The sequence below is a fragment of the Vespula vulgaris genome, chromosome 16, assembly GCF_905475345.1.
Source record: "Vespula vulgaris chromosome 16, iyVesVulg1.1, whole genome shotgun sequence".
NCBI classification, from domain to species: Eukaryota; Metazoa; Arthropoda; class Insecta; order Hymenoptera; family Vespidae; genus Vespula; species Vespula vulgaris.
In genome coordinates, this window is record NC_066601.1 from 4,304,626 (window position 1) to 4,332,372 (window position 27,747).

A 27,747-nucleotide genomic window follows, 5' to 3' on the forward strand; every position below is an offset into this window, starting at 1 on the left:
TCATTCATTTAGGAGTACGGAAACGTGTATTCGCGTCATCATGCGATTATTAAGTTTAGTTCGCAACCCTAGCTCTAGCAGTCATGCGTATAAAATCCCTTAATCGATCCTGTCACCTCCAGAGCTAACACGTGATTGTGTCGTTGTATATGGAACGATGACGAAATATCAACGACCCTGACATTCTCAATACATTTTTTGTGGATATTTTGATTGTTAAATCGAATTTTTCGGATCGTTTAAGCATGTAAATATTTTCGACAAATCGACGTTTCCTCTTCTTTTCGCATCGACGATTTCAATTGGCCATGACACTGACGACAAAGGCCAGCAATAGTTTACTACGGCTACTGCGAACAGTTTCGTGACTCCATAAGGAAAAGGCGGAGGTAGCTGGCTTTCTCCAAAGCCACTTGACCCGGTCCAGTAACATCCATCCATGGTCTGTCACGGTTGTGACATTTTCAACGATTTTTCCACGTGATAATCATGGAAACAGAAAACATTATTTCAAACCCCATAACATTTGTCTAATCTACGTGGGAAAAAGAAAATCTTACGTTTCTTTTCTGATCGTCTTTCTATTCTTGATTCTTTCGTTGAAAAAGAAATATATAAAAGGTATGGAATGAGTCACGAAAGTCGAGAAAATATTAATTAACCGAGATTATTAACTAATACGTTGATTATATATTTTTAATATCGTTAAGTAAAAAATAATAATGTGAAATGAAAACTATTTCTATCGCGAAACATATCGTTTTCTAATAGTTTCACTTAAATGTAAGGTTTATATATTGTAAATACTGTAATTATATTCTCAAGTGTAGTTTTGCATAGAAAAATAATTTATTGGCCTATTGTAATTATGGTTAATTGGATTGTAATAATCTTAATCGATTATAATCTTAAAATTTCTCACGCTTCGGACAAAGGTAATTTGAATTTTATCTTTTACGCGCGGAATTCCACTTTCGCACATTCTCTTTTGTTTCTAAGGATCGCCCGAAGATTTCTGACTACTTCCGACTTGAAATATCTTGTTAAACTCTTATATAGTTTTACTCGTAATACTCGCGTATTACTTATTAAGATATTATTATATTACTTATCAAGTTGTTACTTATCAATTATTTTATTAATACAAACTCGGCTCGAACAAGTTTTCAAGATAAAATAGAATAAATTTAAACAATCTTTTTGATTATTCAATCGTTTATATTGAAATTGGCGCTTTATAAATACGAATTGAAATACGAACTACCAATCAAAAGTTCCTGTTCGACGATTCGAATTGGCGCTGTTGTCGTTTCGTGAACGCTGTCAAGATAGCACGGGGTAAACATCGTCCTCTTAATTACAGGTAATTAACATATTTTTTTCGAACGTCTAATATCTTCCAATATATCAATCGATAGTCAAACACGCGTGTTTCACGCGTGAATGTTCGCAAGTCGAAGCATTATCGCGTTTAAAAAATATTCGCGATTAAAAAAATGAAGCTTCGTACTACGTACATTTCGTCTTCATATTTAACTCTCGTTTTCGATCTTATTTTAATAGATAGGCTATCTTGAGCAATTGATTTTCTCATTTAGGGTGAAAAACTACCCGATTCGATAGTTTTTTAAGCTCCGAGACGAATTTTTAACATTTTGATATTTTCCGATAATAGATCGAAAAATCACGAATTTTTATGACGGCCATGAAACTCGTGAGGCTATGCGCATGCGCGATGTGGAAGATGCGATTATCCTACCAACGCATTAACGCCATTTTGGATTCGTGCGTGCCAGACTGCAGGAGAATTTCATCGTCCTCGTAATTACAGGTAATTAGTATATTTTTTTCGAACATACATCATCTTCTCATATATCAATCGATAGCCGAACACGCGTGTTCCACGCGTGAGTATTCGTGAGTCGGGGCATTGTCGCGTTTAAGAAATATCCGTGAAAATAAAATCGTCGCCTCGGCGTTCCTTCGTAGATACGCTTTTTCCTAATTTTCGGTCTTATTTCTACGATATTTTTACTTCTCGTGTGTTTTAATAGTGATCAGTGCGATTATTTATCGTTTATTAATCATAAGCGATCGTATTTCGTGTCATATTTCATTTTCGTACATATCTATACATATATAGGTATACTACGTATATACGTATACACACATATACGTAGCCATACTTACTAACCTATACCGTCACACATATACATGCATATATATGTATATTTATGTTACATATCCATACTTAACATGTCATACATTTTATAAAGCGTTCTTATAATACAGTATTCACATTATATATTCCACATATCGCATAATACTATTGTATATACATATATATTGCGTATCATATATATATATAATATCGCATATCATACATATATATGCTATATATATGAAATATATACCATATATATATATATTAATAAGAAGATTCCTTATGTAGATACATACGTCATATTCTAAGAATTAAAAGAAACGAAATACCGTAGGATATCGCAGTTTTCTTTCGCTCCTCTTCGTACGTGTAACACCAAATAAATTCGGGCTGTTCGAACTTTGTATACATTCTTACATATACATAAAGGTAGTTAAAGCCGACGTACTCTATTGTTAGTTTTTGGATACGTAATTCCAGGGAATCCCTTCTACCGAGGCAACAACAATATACGACCGAACGTTCGCTTTGTAGCAGTCGTAGAAGTACGGTCATTCTGTTACGAACCTTCTCGCAAGTAATACACGGTTTTATCAGAGAGTAAGTAATATTATATTCTACTCTAATTAAAAATATTTGAGCATATGTATAATGATAAACTAATATCATTATTATAAATGAATCATTATTATGTAGCATGTAAAATACTTCCATTAAAAAATTGTAATAATTTTTTTTCAGGAAACTCGAGACGGTTTTGTTCGCTACTTCGTAATTGGATCTCCACATACAACAATCTCTTAATGGAGATTTGAAATCTTAATTGTTGGAGATTTCGGTGCAATTCAATAGTAATTTATTTTTTTATACCTTCAATTCAATTAATGTATTTTTCAATTCTTAAATATTGAGCCTTCAGGGATGATTTACAGGTATTATATGGTATTTATTGTATGTTTTAATAAGCTATTTTTCAGTAATACATCTGGCAGCTTGAAGAAATGTTTTTGTGACCGTGTGCAAAGCGGTCTTAGAGTCAGTGTTTGCTCGTTATATATATTTTAAATATAATTAAATTTGTAAAATCTAAAATTCGCGAATTAGAGTCATGCTCGTATTAGTGCGTTCTTCACGATCCTGGGGCAGGATGCTCGTCGGGCAAGGGCCATCAAACGCTTCAGTAAGTAAATTTCTTTTTTATAAATTTCTTCAATAATTCTAACAATTTGTTATTATAACAATGATACTAATAATTTTGTATTTCCTTTATTTTACAGATCATCGTTGCAGTAGTGCGCGAATTAGAGTCAATCTTTGCTCGTAATATTTTTATTAATTAAAATAAGATTAGAGTCATCAAATAAATTCGCGAAGTAGAGTCAGTGTTTATGTTGACGCATGATCCAGAGGCAGGATGCTCATCGTGCAAGGAGAAATGAAGACTTTGGTGAGTAAATTTCTTTTTAAATATTTCCTCGATGTTATCGATCATTTTATAATTATAACATTTTTACTAATAATTTCGTTTCTCTTTTATTTTTCAGACAATCATTGCATTCGTGCGCGTGGCAATGAATAAATCGAGTGTTGTATCGATCAAATAAAAGAAGAATCGCGTAAGTCGAGTCAGTGTTTGTTCGTTGATAAAAATTTTACCGCGTGTCGCGATTTATAAAGTAATTTTTAGAAAAAATATATTTGAATCGACTGCGTGCAAGGCAGTCATTAATAGAGTCAGTGTTTGTTCGCAAAGTATTTTGTATTTGTTTACAGTCGCACAGACTGTATTTATAACATATAGTAGATTTTCGCGAAGTAAATTCAGTGATCGTCCGTTAATAAATAACTATCGCGAATTAGAGTCAGTGCATCACTGAAGAGGATCTCGACCAACTTCGATGTCGACCTACCTCATTTTCAACCAACTACGAATCTTCCACCCTCAATTTCGACCTAAATCGCGGTCCAGTGTTTTGGAGCCATCGTAGAACTTCTTAAGTAGTAAGTTAATTTTTAAGTCCCTCCGATTACTCAATCATGTCGAGGACAAAAGGTCCGAATCGACACGAGTAATTGGTTGTAATTATTTCATTCAATTATTGACGAGCATGACCGTGAGTAACTCCTTCTTTGGATTTACTCGCGAGTGGTATATATTTTCCATTGTACATATTTCTTTTTATTAGTTCAGGATAGGATCTTCTTGCATCATTCGAGTAATTTAATTACAAGTGCAATTAATTAGCACTTTTCTCGTACGTATTTGTTCGCGATATTAGTCACGAAATCGGACATTCATTTGTCCGATTTCTTTGAAAAAAAAAGCATGTGACATGATTTACATGCATTGCTTCGTACATAGTTTATTCAATCGCGATCTACTTAGATATATCGTTATGAATTTATTAAAAAATATGCAAGAAGACAATCGCGACGGATAGATTCTGAAAAATAAGCGATAGATTATGATCTTGTTCATTGATTAGAATAATCGCTTGTTGGGAAGAATCGTCCGAGGATTTTTTAATTATTATTACATATAAATTTCATAAATATTCCATTAATTCTCTTGATGAATAGAAAGTCTCAGTAGAGTCATTGTTTTTGAAAGGAAAAATAAAGTCGAGTAGAGTAATTGCTAAAAAAACAAAGAGACTTATAGAGTCATAGACCGTAGGCCCTAGATAATAAGTTAATCAATTTTTAGATCAGGATTTTCAGCTTCTAATATACTAATTCCCGTTTCTCCCCCCCATTTTTCTGCGTTTTCATCTATGCGTGTACCCAGGTGTTACTCGTATAGGTGAGAAACAGTTAATATGGGTTTAGTTTTAAGTTTTTCCCCATTCGGCGGCTGTCATAGTGTTAGTGATTGTGCCCAATGTACGATTTCACCTGTGTGTGCGTGTTAGGTGGTGAATCGTATGTTGGTTCGCGATAACTTTTAAATAAATATCTTGCATATTTAATTTAATTTAATTATTACTATTTAATTTTATTAATATATTATTATTAATATCGTTTTGTATACGTAGTATATAATAGCAGACATTTTGTCTGAAAACTTTGAAATACTCGTACATGACTAGTATGTATATATACTAGTATGTACTAGTATCTTTTGCTTTAGTTATTTACGCAATAATCATTAGCCTTGACAGTCGATTACAGCAATTGGTACGTAACCCTAATTAGTTGATATACGCGGTTGAGCTAGGGTGTCGGAGATGCCCCGGGGCATACTCTCTAGTGTAGGCTTTTTTGCGCCCTGGCGGTATGTGAGAGAACCGTGGAGTGTATGTGTTGGAATGAATGTTTTGCTATTTTTTAAATATAGGTTATAGGCAGGCAGGTAGCATATCTTTCTGTGTGAATGTATATTTAATTTTAAGCAGGTAGGACCGGATGAGACGCAGGGTATAATTTCCAGTCAGGAATGAAAAATGACGTCTCCGGATATTTGCAAAGTTTCAGCAATTTTTAAAAAAATTTTTCATGTTCTATTTTTTTTTTCTTTTTCTTTTTTCTTTTTTTTCCATATTTGCTGACACTTTGTATTTCAATATACATATATCAGTATCCAACAGTTTAAAAATCTTTGTGCATTTGTTTAGAAATTTTTTTCTATCTAATTAGCAAAGACTTTTTAACATGTCGGATACTTAGTATTAAGTATATTAACGCTTCGCATTTTCGTGATTTTTAGAATATATAATTTGTTGCATAAGTATATTAAAATAAAAATAGTAGATATTAAAGATCAAAATGGTCAGATAAAAGATTAAGACCATAAAATGTATCCTTAGATTTTTTAATTCTGCTCGATATTTTTTAATTCTTGCGAAGTGTTAATAATATAGGTTCATTAATTAGATTAATTCTGCTGGGGTATTCGAGTAAATGTGCCTGTGTAAATGTGCACGATTTTTGGATTCTTTTGGTCCATTGATCGTCCACAGGCTAGGATAGTTCGATATATATATATATTTTTTTCTTTTTTTTATAATTTCGTGCATTGCAATTAGGGAATGCCCCACAGCAGTAGTTAGGGCACGAAGCAAAGAAGAGGCTATTTGCCGAAGAGGCCCCCACAAATTTTGTGGCTCAAGAGGGCAACTATCGACGAGGAGTCATTTTCAAAGGATCACGTCATCCTTTGAAAATGATTCTTAGTCTTATCATAATTTCTTTTACCACGTTGTCATTTGCTCGTCAATAGTTATTATTCTAGGTGCAGATGATGGACCATTCCATCTTTTTGGTACGTAAAGTTCGTGCCATATCATCCACTAGATGCATAAGGTTGAATAGGAAATAATTAAATTCACGTATTGAATTTTAATATTTAATATTATATTAATTACTCTTTTCTTTTTTTTTTCTTGACAACTAACTTTAAATTAAATTTTACTTGTGATTTTTATCACATTAAAGTGATTCACATATTTTTTATTCTTATTAGTATATTTCGAAAATTTTTGTAATTATTTAAACATAGAGTTACGCGTTTTATCAGGATTTGTAAGAATAGATAGGGATTTCGGTTGAGAAATGCATCTAGTGTATGTTTTATAATATTACATGATCTATATATTTTATTTTTGTTTCAGGGCATCGTGGGACTCACTAACATCATTTTCGCGGTTTTGAGCGCCTGAAATGGCTGCTATATTTTTTACGTATTTATTTGCATCCCTGAAGGTGAATCAAAAATTGTAAAGATGGATAATAGATTATATGCTATTGAAATTGCACCGAAAATATTTTTTTTCTCCTATTCTTTAGGGCATACAACGCAATCTCGTTTCTTTTCCTTTCGCATTATATGCAGCTTTTTATTAAGTCTGGTCTCGAAAATATTTTTTTTTCTCCTGTCCTTTAGGGTATACAACACATTCTCGTTTCTTTTCCTCTCATATTATATCCAGCTTTTTATCAAGTCTGGTCTCGGATAAAAAATAGTAATTATCATAATTATTCGTAATTCGCCTTGCATCTTTACTATATAATATAAGAACTTACAACTAACTTAGTTCTGAAACTAAACGTTGTAAGTTCTTGCGTAGTAAAAAACACTTGTTGTGAACGCTGTTTATGAATGCGTTAATGTAAACATACGCATCAGTTTATACTGAAACGATCATGGTAGCAAAACAATCGTGTCGCCGTAGCAGCGACAATGGATTTGAAGTTCGTATCTCAAATGTCGCATTATCGGTGACAACGGAATGCAAAGAGTTATTGAATTCATATTCCTAAAAGTGGTATACTTCCGTCTTGAAATAAATGGATGGTGGAGCATTTCTTTAAATTAATTAATTAAATATATATATAAAATATATGTCTACAATTTCATGATCTTTCATGATTTTTCGTTCATAATCATTCGTTCGTAATGATTCGTTACACTGTCATAGGTTTTCCTCGCTAATTGAAAGAAAACTTTGGTTCGTTTCTTATTTTTCACATACATAGATAAACGATATGCAATAAAATTGCATTTCCTTATACATGGACGTAAATTTTATTCCTCGTATTTTTAATGCGTTCTTCAAATAAGCAATTTTCATTTTTCAGGTTTTCTCATCAAACATATTTATCTTATCCAAATAAAAAAAATTAACATTGAAGGAGATACATAAAATTAATACACTAAATGATCATATTGATCTTTAGTTATTAGAAAATATTTATGATTATAAGTAGTTGTGTAATGTAATTATGTGGTAAAGTATTTCAGTAGATTAAGCTTAAAAAACTTCTTTATTTCATATCGCTTTAGTAGATAAGGCATGTTTGGGTTTTGAATGCTTATGCAGCTTTTGTGCTTGATGCTGGTAGCTTTTTAATATTTATTTTATAAGTTTTATTGTTACTATTAGGGTTATTGATTTTAAGGGTATGACAGTACGGTTGACTGTCTTGTACGGCGTAATAATTAAGTTAATTGAAGAAGGATGGATACTTTGAAATATTTTGCTTGATTAATAAATGAGTTTTGTTTTATTGTAAAAAGCTCTTTACATAAAGTAACACTCATTGACGAATTAAGCAAATATTCATTAACTAATACTTTCTTATCTTTCGTTTTTTCTTGCTTTAAATTTTTACTTAGTGAATTTAATAATTTTTTGTTGAATTGTGCAAATGGTAATATTAACTTAGTCGTTATAAAATATATTTTATGCATTGCCGGGATGTATAAAATATATTGAAAAAAAAATATAAAATATTTTTACTTTTATTATTTGTTCTTTTATAATTGTTCTTTTATTATATTCTTATAATGTTCTTATAATAAAATCCATTCTTCTTCCCGGGTAGGATAGGGAAAAATCGTGGTTGATGAATCTTAGATCAACTATCGACCAAGTTGAAAACAGATTCATTAAACGCGATTAATTGACATGATGATTAGCCCGTGGATCTCCATGTACAGCAACCTCCACGCGGTGAGATCCGGATAATCTGGTATTATTTTCGATATATCGAATGATGTAACGTAAATACTACCGAGCTAATGGCTGTACATTTCGATGCGTTTAAAAAAAGATTATTTAATTTTTATATATTGTATTTATAATGAGTATATTATTATAATATTACATTTTCTTGGAGAAACGCATCGGAAATCTTAATATCGAATTTGAAATAAAATAAATTTGCTAATTCCTATAACTTCTTATAAAATTTCGAATTTTCATTTTCTGCCAATTTCTTAAATGGTCGAACATGATATAGCTTATTAGCATCAATATTGACAAAAAGTATAGAAGTATAATCATGGAAAAGTATTAATATATACGGGCAGTAGATAATTATTTTCTCAACCCGTATTTATATGCGTCCTCGATCCGACTATTATCCTTTTTCTTATTTCTATTAAGAATTTTATTCTTGCAAAGTAATTCAATAAATTTGTTTTAATATCGCTATTCCAAAAATGGAGAATATATAGTTGATTGCTCGATGGTTGTTTATTTAGTCAAACATAAATTATTACTTCGTAAAAAAGCAAAGGAGCAGGTAAATGCAATCCACTTTGATACGAAAAAGACTATCATTTTAATATGTCGTACTTTTACCCGTATAGAAAGTTGACCTAAATACTTTTAAAAATAAAAAAGTTTCCATAATAATAACGAGATCCATACTCGCGTATAATATATTTGAAAAAGTAATGAATTATTTTAACAATGGATGTAGCTATAATCTTTTCTTGCGAATCCTATCAAATTTTTAATTAAAATTATTTATTCGCATATATAATTACGTCTAAATTAAATAAAAACAAAAATGAACTTGTAAATAATTAATTTTAAATAAATTAAAGCAGTAATTGATAAAAAATTTTTCCAAAATAATTATCAGTTTTGGTTGTTCAAGACGAAATTAAATCTTATCAATTTTTTTCATTGGTTCAACTACAAATATATTCTTAAGTCTTTCTCCAACAAATTTCGCTTTTTCTCAATGAATGAACGAATATTATAAACGAAGAAGATAGGAAGGAAACCTGAACGAGATGCAATCCGACGCGTTAACTTTATAATCAATATTCATGAGTAACATCGTTGGCTCTTCGAGTTGCGAAAGTTTATTTTTTGTTTTTTTTTTTTTATAAATGAATTTCACGGTATACAAATTTACATTTTGTCATTGAGCGAAACATCTCACGGTACGATTGTAAAAAGAAAATTGTTTTTAGTTTAAATATAATCATATGAGAATCGTTTTATTAAATTTAAAAATAGATAAAAGTTCAAAACAACAACGTCCATATTTTCTCGTTAATATCTCATTTAGTTACGCATACAATTTGGTGCCAGTACTCGACAGATCGATAAGCAGTACGCTTTCTTATTATTATGAAAAATATTGAGAAAGAAAATGCAACATTTATTTGCAAAATTAAAAATATCGAAACTCATAATGTACATCTCGTTTTATAATATATTAAATTACATATAAATAATTATTTCCGCGATAGATTTTATTTAAATATAATATTTATTTTATATTACGATCATACATTTATTTTTTTTTTCATACATTATTTATTTTTTGTAAGGTAAAAAAGATAAACGAAATATAAGATCAATATTTGGTATAACAACGTACAGTTCCTTATTAAATCTACGACCTCAGTAAATTCATTTATTTTTTTCTCTTTCATCTATACCACTCCGTACATAAGCTTCTCATTCACATAGGTGTGTGTATATATATATATATATATATATATATATATATATATATATTATATGTAGGTGGTTTTGCATGAGTACCCTACTGCAGCGCCGTCTCTACTGCTGTTGGAATCGTTTATCGCTGTGCAAATAAAGCTCGTCACCCACGCAAAGCTTTCCGAATGAAAGAAAGGGTGAGACGAGAGTTGTAGAGTCGAGGAGATTGGAAGAGTAGAAAAACAAAGGAGATATAAGTGAATGAGGAAAAGAAAAAGCAGGAAGAAAATAAACATGCTACGGAATAATTTTGTTTCCTTTTTCTTTTTTTCTTTTTTTTTTTTTTATACGTCTATCGTCTTTAATAACTCATATTCTGAATATAAAAAGAACGAGATCTCTCGCAAAGAACGAATAACGTAAAAACAGAGAGAGAGAGAGAGAGAGAGAGAGAGAGAAAGAAACAGAGAGATAGAGAGAGAGAGAGATAGAGAGAGAAAATGATACAAATAAAAAATAAGAGAAAAGAAATAAAAAAAAAACTATAATACAACGAGTCGAGCAAAGCCGAACGATCGATGGATGGCGTTGAATATTTACAGAATGGCGACTGTTCGACTTTCTCACGTTACCTGACTCGTCGGCGGAAATAAATTATTTATTTGTAACGCTCGCGCATCACGCTTATATAAATTAAATTAAATAACGTTTCGATGATGCATCGCGAACGAACGAGGAATAATCATTAATGTTTCAACATTTGTTTTCATCGTCGCTACGTTGATACGTCGAAACGCTCGTCCCGTTGTTGCTACGATACGAGCCGATTATTTTCACGATAGTCAATGTCTATATATAGTACATACAAGACGGATTTTTAATTATTGCCTTTTGTATTAATGTTCCATTGGTCCATCGTAAAAAAATATATTTATTTCGTGATAAGTAATTAAATAATTATTTCACATATTATGTGACAAGGTTTTATCATTAAAATAAGTGAATAAGAAATTATTTCGATCAGAGCAATAATTAATGATTTCATCTCGTATGTATGCATTCGAGCCACGTTTTGCCAACTTAAGCTGCGCGAAGTATAATCGCATCTTTCGAGAGTACGATAAAAGTATTGTTAATCGAATATTTTATTATATGAATTTCTTTTTTTTTTTTTTAATTTTGTTAACATATTTAAAATCAGAAAAATTGTAATGTCCGGATAACAGAGATTTTACTTTACGTAAAAATTACACTAGAATTCAGAAAAAAAATCTATTTAAACTAAACTTTGTCCGTTTATGGCGCTTCGTTGGCAATAAAGCATGATACGTGTCCTATCGATAATTCGTAAATAAACAATAACACTTTTACGTATCATTGTCGTAAAATAAATAACGATTAATTTGACCCAATGTTCGTACATATCCTCGTGAAAATACAAATTTAATTGTTATCGATAAAAACGTGTCTCTTTCATGCTAAATGTTGGCATTCATATAGAATATCCAATTGTATTCATATGAAAATATTTCGAAATATCGACACTAGTAATCGTCATAAGGTCATGTATGATTACTTCTAAAAAGATAGGAAAAAAATTAAAAAAAAAAAATGTACCTTGCAAACGTATCAGTGTTTACAGAGTTTTGATACGATGAATATAAAAATTCTATTCGACGAGAATAATTGCATATAAATCGAGTTCAGTGAAGCGCGAAACAATCAGTTTTACGTATGCAAATAAAAACATTATTGCGAATAACTTTTCTCGGATATTTTAAGTATTTTAAAATGTGCTCGAGATTGAATATCGTCGTTCGTCAATATCTAAATACGTTGGTAAATCATGCATTTATATCGCAGCGTGAGAATGAAAATTATTTTCGATTTATTCTCCTGTTATCGTCACAATTTCCATTCGATATTCCATTTTAGCCGAGGCACATCAAATTTATCATTCCGTTCAATTCTCTTCCCTTTTCCGATCAAAGGAAAATAATGAGTTTTAAAAGAAAAACTCAAATTTTCATACATTTGCATTGCACGGTCTTTTGAGATTAAAGATTTTTTTTTTTTTTAGAAAGAAATAACAAGGTCATTCTTCGATCGATATTCGAACAAGGCGCGATTTCGAGAAAAATGATGACGTCGAGATGCACTTCCTGTCAAACGACGCCACGTATCGTACAAATCGTAATTTTCGTCGTGCATTACTGTTACTGTTGATAATACAGATAGTTCAGTTATCCAACGTTCTTTCTCAACATTAACGTCAGGTGGCATCTATGAACGTTTCCCCACCATTTTCACTTTCCCGGGAAATTCGAAATCAAAGCTACGAATTTTTATTCCGGAATTCATCCTTTCCTTCGTTTTCTAGTCCTCCTCGGAGCGCAGAATTCTAATTTGCGCTGACGATTCATAGAACTTCCGTACTTTTTAATTAGTCGGATTAGAATTGTAAGATTTGATTGATCCATTCGCGAAATTCGGAAATACGCGTGTACACGCCCGGTTGATTCGGTACGGCACAACCAATTCCCCAACTTATAATTCCCGCTAGTATCCATCGTTTGTCTCGCGCCCTTTGAATCACCATTGGGCCGCCGCTATCGCCCTAAAAAACGTGACAATTTTTTACATATCGTTTAACAAATCTATATCGATTTATTATTATAGGTTGTATAGATTATATTTAATATCTTACTTCGCATGAATCAAAACCACCGTTTCTCCATCCCGCGCAAATGAAGATATGTGGTATGTGCTCGATATAGCCAGCATTTCTATACATAGCTTCGCAAACCGTGTTATTTATAACCGGTACTGCAACCTCTTGTAAGATGGATGGCAGTGGTCCTTCTATAGATCGATGATAAGAAAATTTTAATAATAAACGTAAGATATAAAAATGAAGAAACGGTTTACCAAAGATTTTCTTTTTCTTTTTACAAGATGTTAGAAAGGGACAGATAAAGAAAACAATTAAACTACCGTCATAAAGTCTTCCCCATCCAGTAACATAAGCTGTACGACCAACGTAAGTCTCATCGTCATCCGGAAGACAGATTGGCAAAACGTTTGGCTGGAAAGTTGGAAGTGGCTCGTAGAATCTCAAAAGAGCGAGATCGTATTCGAAAGTTCTTGGATCGAATTGCGGATGACTCGCTATGATCTGTACTCGCCTTTCTTGGAATCCATATGGTTCTTCCTCGTTCGCTAGATCGTATTCTCCTATCCTCAATAATAAATCAGCCGGTGACACACTGAAATTAGATCGAAGAGATGAAAGAGGTAGAAGAAGTATAGACAAGTAGGATAAAAACGTTCGTATACTCACTTTTCAACACAGTGTGCCGCGGTAATAGCCCAATTCTCGTTCAACAAGGCTGCTCCACATTTGTGCAAATAGGTAGATGTCTTCCATTGACGTAACGAGATCTGTAAATCAATCTTTCAAGTTCGCGCATCGTAGAAACGATAGGATCGTTGATTAGAAGAGACCGTACGTTGTGTAGTCTAGATAGAAAATGAGCAAACAACGTCGGGATAGACATTTCCGAGAAATGAGACGAGTCAAAAGCTTTCCTAACTATCTTAGTCGATCAACTTGGTCTTTCGACAAACGTGATCTTCCTTCATCTTCGTTCTTTTCCTTTTTCTTTCGCCGTATTTTTTTTTTCTTTTTATTTAGAAATTAGACGTAACGCAAAAATCGTGAGAAAAAGATTAAAAACTAGGTTTCTTTTTATTCTTTTTTTTTTCTATCCACTCACCTGCCAAGGCCACTTGCCAAAGGTACTACGATTGCCACCCACGATTCTCGACTCGGGAAATATTCTCCTTCCGCAAACTGCAAGCAGAAGCATCGTTGAGTTTATTGCTTTGAAGAGATTTGCGTGGTGGTTTGTCGTTGTCACGACGACGGCCATGTTGGAGAACGAGGACGTGCTCGAATTCATTCGACTGGATGAACCGGTATAAGTCACGTGCTTCCTTTTATTTTTTCTCTCACCCCACTCTACGTTCTTTACGCGAAGCAAACGTCTCATTGGCTACGTACACAGTTCCCCCTTCTATATCAGCATTTTCAATTTATACATCTTTTCGCCGTGAGCTCTCATGATTCTCGATAAAGTAAAGAAAAGCGTAGGAAATACGGGAGAACGGAGACGATCTCGGTGCATCCAGTCGTAATACTAATAATTTTCTAGCATGCATTTTTCATGTTTATCCAGCTATATAAATTTGCTGTGAATACTCTTACGTGAATAACGAAATTTTGATAATGATCGTGTACAATAACCTTGCTTGTAATCCGACATATTTAAAGTTTCTATCGATATCGGAGTTTCCGTATCAACGGCTATAGTAGCGATGCTTGACAACGTCGTCAGAATCGTTGACGTCTCTGTAACTTGCTCCGTAGTCGTTGTAACTTCCGTCGTTGACCTCACTGAATCATTTGAGAAAATTGCTATTAATATCGTCAAGTATCGCAAATTTTAATAAAATATTCCATTTAAATAACACACTGTTAGATATATCTGTTAACAGGCTAAAAGATAAGCAAGATACAATCGTTTTACCAGGTAAAGTAGACGATAAGGTAGACGTCACAGAGTCCAATTTAGTCGTTGTGCTTTCCGGATTTTCCGAGGACGTTTCAACGGTCGTTGGTGGTGATTGGATCATTACCCAACCATCCGGCGTGGTTATGGGTGTCCATTCGCTCTCCGTTATTTCTGAAATGAGAGAACGGAATGTTTAAGAGTAAAAAAAAAAAAACGAAAGATAAAAAAGAACGTTGGATGTTCGACAAGAAATAGGTTCCGTTGAGCTAACAATGACTTAGGAAGGTTCTCAGACAGTTGGATAGGAATAGTGGAAGGACGGAAAGGAAAAGAGAGAACAGAAATTACGGTGGATGGTTTAAACCGTTACGACGTCCCAGCCCGACGTACAGAGTTTTATCTCCTCTTACGATGCTGTTGAACGTAGTGAGAGAAGGAGAGATGTCTCTTCAACCCATTTGTACCATCGACCCTGTTCTTTGATCTTGATCTAGCTCCGTAAACTGGCCTTGAACCAGTGTAATAAGCAACAGGAGACAAAGTACTTGGTTCGAATTAACTCTAATTTCGCGCAAAAGTAGTCGTTCGAATTTGACGTGTCTAAAAATGCGGCTGATTCTCAAAATAATCGCTTAATTACGATAAGACTACGACGAAGTATGAAGTTCCTTGAAAGCATACTATTCTTAATATCTCGTGAGAGCAACACGTATCCTTCGCGCGTTACTTCTTCTAAAAATAGAAGGATGAGAACGTTTTTACGATCATTCTACTCGAGAAGCTGCACATCAATGCAAATTATATATTACGTGATCGAAACTTTGAGTTTTCTATGATTCAATTCATAGAAAAATTAAAGCTCCATCGTCTTTAAAAGTTAAACGATATTTAATGTGGGTCATTGTTGGAAATATAGGAATAACCAAACATACTTATAAAAATATCTCGTTTGAATTAATAAACAAAGAAGAAAAATCAATACATCCGATCGTAAGTTTCCATTATCCGAGCGATTAAGAGAACATAGAATGAAAAGGAAGGAAACATGAGCGAGAATGCGATAGATATCCAAGCAATCAATCAAATTCACTCGGATACCCGCTATTCTGAATACTGATTAATGCGGAAGGTATAATAACGCTTCGTCGTGAATTTCTCTACTAAATGATTTTCCATTGCCGACAAGAGAGTTTTGTTACACAATGAATATCCGTTGAGAAAGGACACGAGCGGATATGCGAAATGTAGTTTCATTATATAAGCCGATTTTCCGTATTAGATTGCAATACTATCAACCACGCATTATCGATATATCAAACGTTAAAAATTGAATGATTCTTTCATACATCGTGTAAGTATAATCAATAACTTTTCACATATTCCGGATCATAACTTCAGCTTACCATCTTGTTTTTTAGTCGTGGATAAAACGTCGGTTGCTTTAGTTGGTGTTTCGTCGGAATGCGAAGACCACGTGACCAAACCAGACGACGGTGTAGTTTGTGGTACTTCTTCGAGAGTCTGGTTGACGACGGGTACCTTGAACGTTGGACTACTCGCAGTCGAGGAAGAGGAAGTAATGAGGCTAGCGACAGAGACGGTCGTAGGTGTTGTGATCCTCATAGGTTTTATCGTAGTTTTAGGTGGACTCTCAGTTGGCTTAGACTTGGTGATACCCGGTGTTGAATTACTTGTAGAATTTTGGAAAATTGTCTTTTCCGTGGTAGATATTTCTAATCTATCAGTAGTTAATGTACCGATCTTAGTAGGCTTCGTACTGATCATAGTCGTTACAACTGGCGCAAACGTTGTTGGTCTAGGTTTGGTCGTGATTTTATGATAAATAGGTTTCTCAGTGGTAATTGTAATCGGCTTTCGAGTTACAAAGCCCACAGTTTCCGTCACCGAAGTTACAAGTGTCTCTTCGGTTGAAGACAAAAGATTGCTTTCGGTCGTTGTAAACGTTGGTTTCGTCTTATTAGACGTCAAGTAAGTTGACGCTACCGTTGTCGTTCCATAGCTGGAACCAATCGAAGAATTACTCGGAGCCGTCGGTTTTTTTGTGGGTAAAGTTGGTTTTTTGGTAGACAAGGTAGGTCTTTTCGTGCTCGTGACAAGGGGTCTCTTAGTACTAACAGTAGGTGGTCTCTTGGTAAATTGTTGAGTCACTGGCTTGACCGATGTTGTGTTTCTTGGTGGAAATCTTGTCGAAGGTACGATCTTTTCCGTCGTTGTAATAATACTTTTCGATGTGGTTGTTTGTATCGGTCGTTGAATAGTCGTTTGAGTAGTCGTATGTAATACCGTAGTGTGTAAAGGTTTTTTAGTGATTGGTTTCGACGTACCAACGATTGGTCTTATAGTTGTGGACAAAGTCGAAACTTTGAACGGAACTGTTGGCTTTTGAGTCGTACCGATTGATAGTTTAGAAATTGTTGAAGCGACAGACGTACTGGACGAATACTTTGTACTATCTGTAGAGATTTTAGTGATATTCTTGGAGGGTGCAGACGTAGTAAATTTTTCGTACGAGCTGTTTTGTACCGTTTGAAAAGTCGATAAACGAATCGATTGTGTCGTCGTTTCCATGCTCTCCGTCGTCGGTTTCTTTGTTACAATCTTTGTACTCCCTCCATGCGTATCCGATGTACTTTTAATACTTTGTGTTGCCTGGGTGATCGTAGTAGCCTGAAAAAAACAATGGAGATCGATCGGATCGGAGATTGTTAAATCTATATGGCATTGTGTATGCGTGTTTAAAAAATTAATGATCTCTGTAATTAGCTTCATTGCAGTAAGGTTTACCTTCCTTTTTAAACAACTTCCGCATTTTAAGAATAGAAAACGTGCCGAAGGTATTTGAGTCAAGGTCTCATTTTCTTTTTTACCGCGGATAGACTTTTCAAGTAGCAATTGCATCGTTGTAATTTGTAATATCGAAATGATAAACGTAAGAGAGATGTCCATTCCTAATTTCAAGTTCTAATCAGGTAAATTCTTATCCAGAAAATAAAAAGAAGAAGAAATTTTATGAAATCATAAAAAAAAGAAGAAAAAAAAATATTAACTTACCACAGTGGTATATGTACCAGATGGTTTGCTTTGGTCGTTAGGCTTTGGCCTTGGAAAATATGGCGGTATGTCATTGCTCTCGATGGGATTGTGAGTAGTGACGAACGGCCTTGATGTTGCTGGCGGTCCATCGTCGATGCTGTTGTCCTGAGGTCCAACGTCCGGCTCTTCGTCGATCTTACAACAACTACCGAAATAGAAACGATCGATGCATGTGCCAAGATGCGTGCCGTTCGCCTTTGCACAGGTGAATGCAAACATGCAAATTCCGGTTTCACCTGTTCTACGCGACACGCATGGCAAGTGTCGGATGTTCCTTCCAGTACCTGAGATCAAAAAATATATATATATATATATGAAGAAAATTAGCTGATAATTAAGATCATAGTTGTGAGAAAGACTCGACTGAAGAAATTCACGCGAGATGAGTTTTTCAAATACGATCATTTTCCAACTACTTAAATATTTTTTTGCGAGAAAAATTTTTTTTAGAGAACTTGTATTCACTCTAAAACTCGAGAGGATTAGTCCCACCTCAATCTATTTGTCGTACCATTGTTATCGTCTTTCTTCTTCTTATCTGGGTGGTATGTCTTACTCGATTATTCACCGATTATACACTTCCTTGCCTTTCATCATCCGCATTTAGATCGTGCTATGCAGCATTAATGGAATGCGTTGGAGATCATCGTTAAGAAGGTGATTATGAACGGTGGTAAGCATACGAGAGATGATACACGAGTGAACTGTATTTTGTATCGAGAACATACACATAACGCTTTATGGAGAGAATGCACAGTTATAGGAGACACTTTAATATTGCAAAAAGAGAAAAAGAGAACCAATACGGAAGCATTCACAGTCCAGATATCTTCCTCCTAAAACGTGTTCCTTGCTGCATCTTTTTTCTTCTTATGTGTTTTAATATGTTTATTACTGTGCGATCTTGACATACATTGATAACATTCTAACGAACGTATAAAAGCAAGATCAAGCGTATTAAAAATTTCTTTCATCGTACGCGCTTTTTAAGTTATATTATTGTATAGTAGATTTTTTTGCATTTCAATTTTTTTACTCGCAAAATTTATTAATCGATATATTGATAATTGAATTAAATAGGATACTCTAAAAGAAATTTTAACGACCGACGATAATAGAAACTCCATCTTTTGCCGATCGATCGAGTAGTTTCTCGAAATCTATCTCCATTATATAAGGAAACATAATTAAGAATATATCGTTAGAAGATAATCAAACTTAGAAAACAGGTCTATTCGCTTTATTATCGATCGATTCACGCGGACATTTTCGTTCGATACGCTGCGTGCTCGCGTAGCTTATAGATAGCGGGTAACGTTATTTCGATGAGAATATTTCTTATCGTTGCATTAGATCATTACTCAACGTGTGATTTCACGATGATAGAAAATAATGAATGTGTTATATAAATATTAGATACTTGAGAATAAGTAAAAATATAAAAGATTACCACAAAATTATTATTTTTGAAGTATCTATTTTCTTACGAGCTACGAACGATAAGCGTTATTAATCGATAAGCTTATCTCATAAATTCGTGTACTTCAATTTTTCAAAATATTTTATCGAATGAGAAGATTGATGTCACTGATTAATTTGTTGTTTCAAAGTTGTAAGTATTTAATTGAAATTATTTGCTTGAATAAAGAATTCGTATATGTGAAATTAGAACGATTTAATAGATATAAAAATTCATGGCGTTGACGTTACGTAGAACAACGTAGCATGGATTATCAAAGGAAGGAAGGAATTGATGTCAGACGAATGGAAGCATCTGGGTACCGTTAAATTTCGATGTATGAGCTAGTTACCCGAGTCACAAGTGGGTCATAGTCATAGCCCAATGTAACAACTCGTTTCCTTCCAAGGCACCTTGTAATCTCGGTCCTCTCTCTTTTTCTCTTTTTCTCTTTTTCTCTCTTTTCCTTCTTCTCTTTTTCTCCTTCTCATCTTACAAAGCCGAAGAAACCACCGAGCGCATTCCAAGGCATCTTCGAGGTATTTCAAACGATTAGATCGACATACCTGTAGCTTAAGTCCTCCGAGAATAGACTCCGAACGAATTTACGTGAAAAATTATCTCAGATCTTTTTTTCTAAATGAATCTAAGGATCTTGACTATATATATTAATATAATATAATATTTTATATATTCTCTCTCTTTCTCTCTTTCTCATCGTATTATAATAATTTTTGAATATAAGTATTCGAACAATGAATATTTATTACTGAATCTTATAAATGTATTTTTGAACCGGAAGAAGCATATAACGCGACGTTGCTGGTACCGAGAAATCTTTGCTGTTTTTGACGATAATAAAAAATGTATAAAGTAAGCTTAAGATTAGACGAGGCTTTTAATCGTTTTTGATCTTTTTTAATCTTATGTTTCGCGTTACGTAATTTTTTTAAGTTAAATATATATATCGATATATGTAGCTCTTTGGATTATTAATTGAACGAAATTGATTATGCGCCTCAATTCATTCGCTTCGTTTGCCATTGTTTAATTAATTTCACGGAAAGTGATGTCAACGATTTCTCATATTTCATGTTAAAACCGAGTGTGCGAAATATATATGAACTTTGAACAAGTAAAATTATCAAATAGAGATAATCTTTTAAAGCGAAACAGTATTTTTATATTAGAGTTGCTTTTTTTCTTTCTTTTTTTTTTTTCTTTCTTTTTCTTTCTTTTTATAAAAATATTCGATAACAAAGGACTTTCATTTCCAGCAATGACGATAGTTATAGTTCTGATACATATAATATTGCATAAATACTAATTGGTCAATTAGAAAAGCTATATTTTATATGTGTGTATATATTATACATAAGTGTATATATGTATCTATGTATATGTATATGTTCTGGATGCCCTACTTAATTCATACGTTCTCGATTTCTTATTTAATTCATTATTAAATCATCTAAATTCTGTAAACATAAATTATGTCTGATTTGAAATTTATTGCTCGATAAAAACTAATTTTTACAACAAGTCGCCGTCATGATTTTCTCGGTTTTCTAAAAGAACAAAGAAATTGTATTTCTCACGAGTACTTTGTTTGCTAGCTTATTTCAATCTCTGCCGTATATTTCTCGTCGATTATTGCATGGACGAGCATATTTTTTACAGAAATAATAGCAATAGAACATTGTGTCATTGCTTTTGCTTCGTAAACAATAATTTATCAATAATATCTATCGATATGACGTTTTTAACAATTGTGACGTATCACACTCGAGGATCCGGAAACTTTCAGATAAGAAATCTTTCTACAATGAAATTTTATATCGCATTATAATCTATAATAAATCACCTATATTTTTTTTTAATCTGTATAAGTAGAATTGAATGCTTACACCCCAAAATATAAATATCAAATCTCAATTTCGAACTTTAAAAATATTTTGATATTCATGAAATCGAATGATAAGAGAACGAGAAAAATTGCAAATGATGATTGCTAATTTTTGTTTGTTTTTTTTTTCTTTTTCTTTCAGATAAAATTTCCTTATAATATTTTCAATTAATGAAATTGATTAGTCAATTGTCGACGTTAAAGAAATTCAATATAGAAGGATGTTCGTCAACTTAATCTCTTATCTAATTTTTTTAAATTACTTGGATTACTTGGAAATTCGTAATTTCTATCAATCTTCTATCCTATAATATCTCGTCGAAATTTCAAGTTAATTTTTCAATAATAGAGAATGTAGATCGAAATGTAGCTGATCGCATTCTACTGACGTAAAATACACTCTACCGGCATTGATCCTTCTTTCGCGGAAGTTCTAATAAAGTATAATCGAGAATGGAACGGAGCGCATCTACGGAAAATTACCGAGTTCCTCGAGCGTTACGCTTCTCTTTACTTTCTTTTGTAATCCTCTCTCTTTCTCCCTCCCTCCCTCCCTCCCCCCCCTCTCTCTCCCCCTTTCTTTCTCTTTCTCTCTTGGCTAAACGTTCGTGCGACAAGAAAACTAGTGTGGTAAAATAATTTGTGATACGGTATGCTTGTTTTCAGGTCAGTCGGTCGATCGGTCGGTTGGTCGGTTGGTCGGTTCTTTGCCTTCTCCAAAAAAGTCCTTCTCGATTGTCCTTCCCCAAAGAAAAAGAATAACAAAAAGAGAAGAAAGAGAAAGAGAGGAGGACGATCTGTGTTAGCGGAAATGTCGTTTCGATGAGTCAGAAGCACGGAAGAAAGTTTCAGCTAGGTCTTTAGCATACCTATCACCTTCCACCATACCTACTACTATACGTATCCACTTGGCGGAATTTCAGACGTGACCATACAAAGCGAGCATGCCACACGTACATATATTATACAACACAACAGATTCACTACAACAACACGCGTATAAGCAATATGTATATCACCCACGCGATCGAGAGTTCGCGTTCGAAAAGATTTCACTCGATGCGTGTTGCCTTGCACCATCGTAGGAAAGTGTCTTCTCTCTTTTATCTCCTTTACGAGCACCAAAGTGGCCACGACGCGATAACTTTCTTCGATCTTTCCTTTAATAGGATTTATCGTCACGAACACTACCCATTCTTATTTTGCGTGCTTATTAACTCTATTCTCTTTTTATTCTGCAAAGTTTTAGTCTGTTTTTCTTTTCTTTTCTTTTGTTTTTTTTTTTGCACAGGAAGTTGCAAGTATTAAAACTTTCAGTTGCGATATTTCTTCTTGAAAGTGACCTTTCGATCTTGCAACGAATGATTTTTTATAGAAATGAAAGCTGAATGCATTATTCTCGAACATGAGAATCTTCCAAGTGAAATCTAAACTTGACAAATAGGTATACACGATCGTTACGCTCACACGAATTCACAGAAACGTTATATGCTTGTATTTACAAAGTGTAAAGTCGAAAACCGATACTGCACGTCAGCAGTTATACGAACAGAATCCAAAAAATATTTATAGTGAAATGATATCGGTCTAAAATAACGTTATTCAGTTTCGATCGAATCGTAAATTCAATATCTCTAACGCACAAACTTCTCCTTCATGCGACTATTAAATAATCGTGTCATGATATTCGTCATTAATAATAATTACTATTTGGTGTAAATAAAATGTGTAAAAAAGCAAATACACAAGTAGATCACATGTTCGTATAAATATTGTAAAAGTATTGGTAGAAGATTTATTTTATTCAACATTTTTCACACATCATACATACATATCGCATATATCGAAAAGTAAGAAATTTAGTTACAATTTGTAATCGTATTTTAAAGTTATATTAAGATAAGTCGTTTCGATAATTAGTTAATATTAATTTGCGACGTTTGTTTGGAAGAAACGATTCGCGTACGATAGAATTTTCAAATGTAGTTGGATAATATTCGAAGCGAATAAATGGCTTATCGATGAAAGTCGATGCGAATATATCGATAGAGAATCGAGGATGGCGAAGTCGGAAAAATCGGTGCAAGTCGTGCACGACGATGACCGAGGCTGACCTACTTATTTACATAGAACACTGACAAGTCCGCCCACGTTCCGTTCGAATACGAATCCAAGGTAGGTTCAATGTCGTCTCCAAGATGCGGACAGACAGTGAAGGGATATGTATTCGTATACGCACACGTCTCACACACACACTGACTCTTACAGATACGATAGCTTGGCAAAGCATTCATGAGTATGTTCGTGCTGGCCACGTTAAAGGTATTTGCTTACCGGCCCGTTAGTCAGCTGACACGTTCGAGGAAAATCCAAGAAATGATTCTCTCGTTTGCTATTACCGTTCATTGATCATTTTTAGGTCACTCTTATAATATAATTCTATTGTAGCTACCAAACTACGAGCCACTACGAATTCTTTTGAATATATATGGGGAGAAAATCGAGCGTAGAAATAATTAAGTACTTACTACTTGGTAAAAATTGTGGGACATAAATGGGACTGGCTATCGTGAGGTGTATGCAGACGCAACAGAGCGAGATGATGATCCAACTTAATCTGCGATGATTCCACATCTGAAATAGAAAATGAGAAGAGATTTATCATCGATTTATCTTGCAATTAGTAAAAAGTGTATATATATTCTTTTTTTATAACAATAAGGCCTAAACATATAAGAGTAAAAATTATAAGAACTTGATATAAATGTAAAGCGATGAAGTTTAGTCAAGAAATATTTCTTTTCTTTTCTCGAAAAGTTCGAGTCATCGAACCAAGCTGAGTGGGAAATGTACGTAAGAAAGTTAATAAGATGCCGATTCCCTCGACCGTGACATCGAGTCAGTAACTTCTACGATATATTCCTGAGAATATTCTCATGAGATGATCCACGCGATGTGTCGCACGTCAGTAATCATTGCAACGTAATCGCATGTGATTTTAACGTTCATCTATACATACGTCCGACCTTCTTTTTTTTCAAACATATCGTGCGACATCCTGCGAGTAGTCACTCGAGTTTCTTGACTTTCGCTCGTCACGTCTATTAAAAATATTCTAATTTTTTTCTTTTTCTTTTTTTTTCTATAAAAATTGACAGTAATTTTTCCTCGAGAAAAAATAAAATGATATATTTTATCTTTTTTTATCACATTTTATTTCATGTTTTCGTATCATATTTTTGAAAAAAAAAATAATAATCCATGTTTCGATACTTTTATTTTCGAATTGAAGCGTGCATCAATCATAAATGCGTCAGTCTTGAAAATGAAAGAGCATCGATCTCAAATTCATTAATATTTAAAATATGTAATCTACATAGCTACATTATATATGTATATTGGCAAGTATATAAAGAACGTATCAAATCGATCCATCAATAAAATTCGTTCTGTCTTTCGACCAGAGCCGAGCATATCGATCTCGAGCAAAGTTGATCCATCCAAGTGGAAAAAGATCGAGCACCTAACAGATAGTAGAGATCAACCCAGAGATTAACTCTTTTTGGAGGAAATACGTTACTTCAACAGCGAGAGTATTTTTTGGCCGAGAAACGTGAACGATGGTAAAGACTCGTACAAGGCTTCGGTCAATGACCGGTACGAGAAAGACATTCGTTTGGCGCGATCATTCAGCAGGTCGATGGTACGTTGAACCGACGACGACGGCAATGACGACGACGATGATGATGTCGAAGGAGGAAGAAGGAGGATGGTGAGAAAAACTGTATGTTTCCGCCCTTCTTCAATTTTCGACAACAAAATAATTAGAATTATGCCTCACCGATGAACAACTGAATAAATTTTCCTATCATTTAACTAATCATTTTGATGCGGCAACGAAGAATTAATGCATTGATTTCAAAGTTTTGATTGATCATGTTGCCAGCTGATTCTCACCGAGCTCTTGTCGATGGTCAGGTAAATTAAAATGCGTCCTTCCACCATGAAGATATGTATATAGAGGGCCGAGATACTGTTATTCCAGGGTCGACTTAGATCGATCGGGTGTTCCTCTAACGCGAGTCGCGAGTCTAGAGTATGCTAGAGGCATACATATATACATATATTCATCGCTCGAATACGTTGACCCACATGTAAGCGACACGGAGTAACGGCTTTAATGAGATGCTTGAAAGTGATAGCATTGTCCAAGTTGAAGAACGACGATTTTGTTATTGCAAAGTTAAAGTTAGCAATCGAATATTGTGATTTGTGAGCATTGGTTTTTATTGATATTCCATTTGAAGACAAATTGTACGAGTATCGACATGAGGAGGAGATCAAGTCCAACACAATTTCGAATTAAACACGAAGATGTTTCGTAAACGAAAACAAAGAAGTCACGAGGAAGTGCAGTGATAGCTCGATCAACATACGACTTGCTCCTGTTTACGAAGAGGAAGTGATAAAAACCGTTACAGTTATCCCGAGGCATTAATTCGGCTGGATGAAGCAACGAATACCGGAGCCCAGCCTTACGGCTTGTCGATGGTCAGGTTACAAGATTCCTCTTCTCATCCCACTCGAAGTCAACAGTTATCTTTCTGAAAAACTATCTAACTTGGATGAAAATCATTTAATAGATTCCACATTTCCAAAGTTTCTTCTTTTCTTATCTTTTTCTTTATGACTATTCGGGAGAAGAGGTTCACGTATTTGGACGAAAAACGTTCGTCGTGAATAACAGTGGAACGAGCTCATTGCTAACGGTACACGCCACTTTCATTTGTACGCACGTATCTAATGCGAGCGAGACATGTGGGTTGCCACTGAAGAACAGTTCTTTCAAAGGAAACGAGAGCTTTTCTCTCTCTCTCTCTCTCTCTCTCTCTCTCTCTCTCTCTCTCTCTCTCTCTCTCTCTCTCTCTCTCTCTCTCTCTCTCTCTCTCTCTCTCTCTCTCTCTCTTTCTCTCGTAAAGTCGAGCCAAAACACGAAGGACCGTTAAATTTCAATTAACCTTTTTTGTAAATTGCAAGAGCTTGATCGAACGAGCATGATCGATGAAATTTAAATCAAGTGTACTACTAGCTATAGTTTATATAAGTCTTATTACACATATATCTCTTTTGCGAGAGCTACACACATACTACACAGATACGTGTAGTTAGCAATAAATTCGAAAAAGTCGTAAATAAAGAGAAAAGGATTTTTACGATGCAAATCTTTCATGAATTACGTATGGAAGAACATAAAGAAGAAAGAATGGTACCTAACGTAACGAAGGAAATACCATCGTGTTCGACTCGTGAAAGTCGAATTCGACTCGAAGGAGCAAGAGTGGTACCGCTATTCGTGAACCACATACGGTTTACCTGGTCGAGCTAACACCGTGCGTAACATCGAGGACGTATCGAAAGTCGGTTCATTTCGAAGATTCGTAATTCCAAAAAACATTTGTAATTGCAGCTTTGCTCGTTTAATTGACGTTAATTGGCCGTTCGACGTTTCGTTTTCAAACGAAAATTTAAAAATGAAAAATTTACAAATGAAACACCGAGAGAAATTCGAGGTATAACGAATAATGCAACAGCAAGAACGTGAGAGCTTAATGAAAAATCAAATTACTGCAAAGAGCGATCACGCAAGAGATCTTAATTGATCGTTAAGTGATGAATTGGAGCGGTTTTTGTTTTTCGTTTCAATCCCACGCGACTATTATTCAGAATTCATATTCTATACATTCAAGAATATCTCGAGAAAAACATGTTAATGGAGATACACGTATAAACAAAAAGAATTTGACCTGTGAATTTTGTGAAATCAATTTTTTTAAAGAACACAGCAATTAAATCCAGATACGTGATCGTTTAATTTTCTTTTGACAACGAGATAACAATTCTTATTATCAATGAATCTTTCGATAAGATGCTCTTCTTAATCCCTTCGAGCATTGAAACCTTGAGCTAGATCCAAAAGCTTACCTCGATCGATATCAGCCGAGGAGTTATATTATCGCGGGTGATGTTCGTTCTTCGTCAGACTCGGGGCATCCTATCCGAATAAGCAAGTAACCGAGAGAGAAAGAGAGAGAGAAAGAGAAAGAAAGCAGTCTTCTACCTTTGAAGAATCTTCCTGCTTCCTAACTCCAGATTCTTCTAGTTTGCTCACCAAGAACTTGCTTACGTTTGGCACGCGTTGTTGTCCGACTACACGTGACTCGGCGAACGAAGATCTCTCAAATACGTCACGATCGATTTCGATATATCCACAAGTTTGAAATGAACACGAATGATAACGCGTAAAAAAGGAAGAAAGAAGGAAACACCTTTACGATCGGGTTGAC

General features: G+C 34.1%; 1 protein-coding gene and 1 long non-coding RNA gene across 4 annotated transcripts; one reads left to right on the forward strand and one right to left on the reverse strand.

Moving 5' to 3' along the window:
• The first annotated feature begins 1,324 nt into the window (after nt 1-1,324).
• On the forward strand, nt 1,325-5,816 carry LOC127069653 (uncharacterized). Its single transcript, XR_007783652.1, has 6 exons — nt 1,325-1,363; nt 1,676-1,831; nt 2,645-2,764; nt 2,906-3,344; nt 3,442-3,611; nt 3,709-5,816. It is a non-coding gene; the product is annotated as an uncharacterized LOC127069653 (long non-coding RNA).
• Nucleotides 5,817-12,215: 6,399 nt separating this feature from the next.
• On the reverse strand, nt 12,216-27,747 carry LOC127069748 (serine proteinase stubble). 3 transcript variants are annotated; one of them, XM_051007169.1, is made up of 11 exons: nt 27,386-27,747; nt 23,932-24,037; nt 17,997-18,322; nt 16,328-17,612; nt 14,940-15,095; nt 14,657-14,806; nt 14,127-14,203; nt 13,691-13,791; nt 13,345-13,616; nt 13,058-13,212; nt 12,216-12,967 (listed from the first exon to the last, which is right to left on the reverse strand). In XM_051007169.1, exons 2-11 carry the CDS (start codon nt 24,035-24,037, stop codon nt 12,803-12,805), a joined length of 2,793 nt encoding a protein of 930 aa, XP_050863126.1. In that variant the 5' UTR covers nt 27,386-27,747; the 3' UTR covers nt 12,216-12,802. The 3 variants fall into 3 exon arrangements, with proteins under 3 accessions (XP_050863126.1, XP_050863127.1, XP_050863128.1); XM_051007170.1 differs by lacking the exons at nt 23,932-24,037; nt 27,386-27,747 and adding an exon at nt 18,550-18,801; XM_051007171.1 differs by lacking the exons at nt 23,932-24,037; nt 27,386-27,747 and adding an exon at nt 18,531-18,540.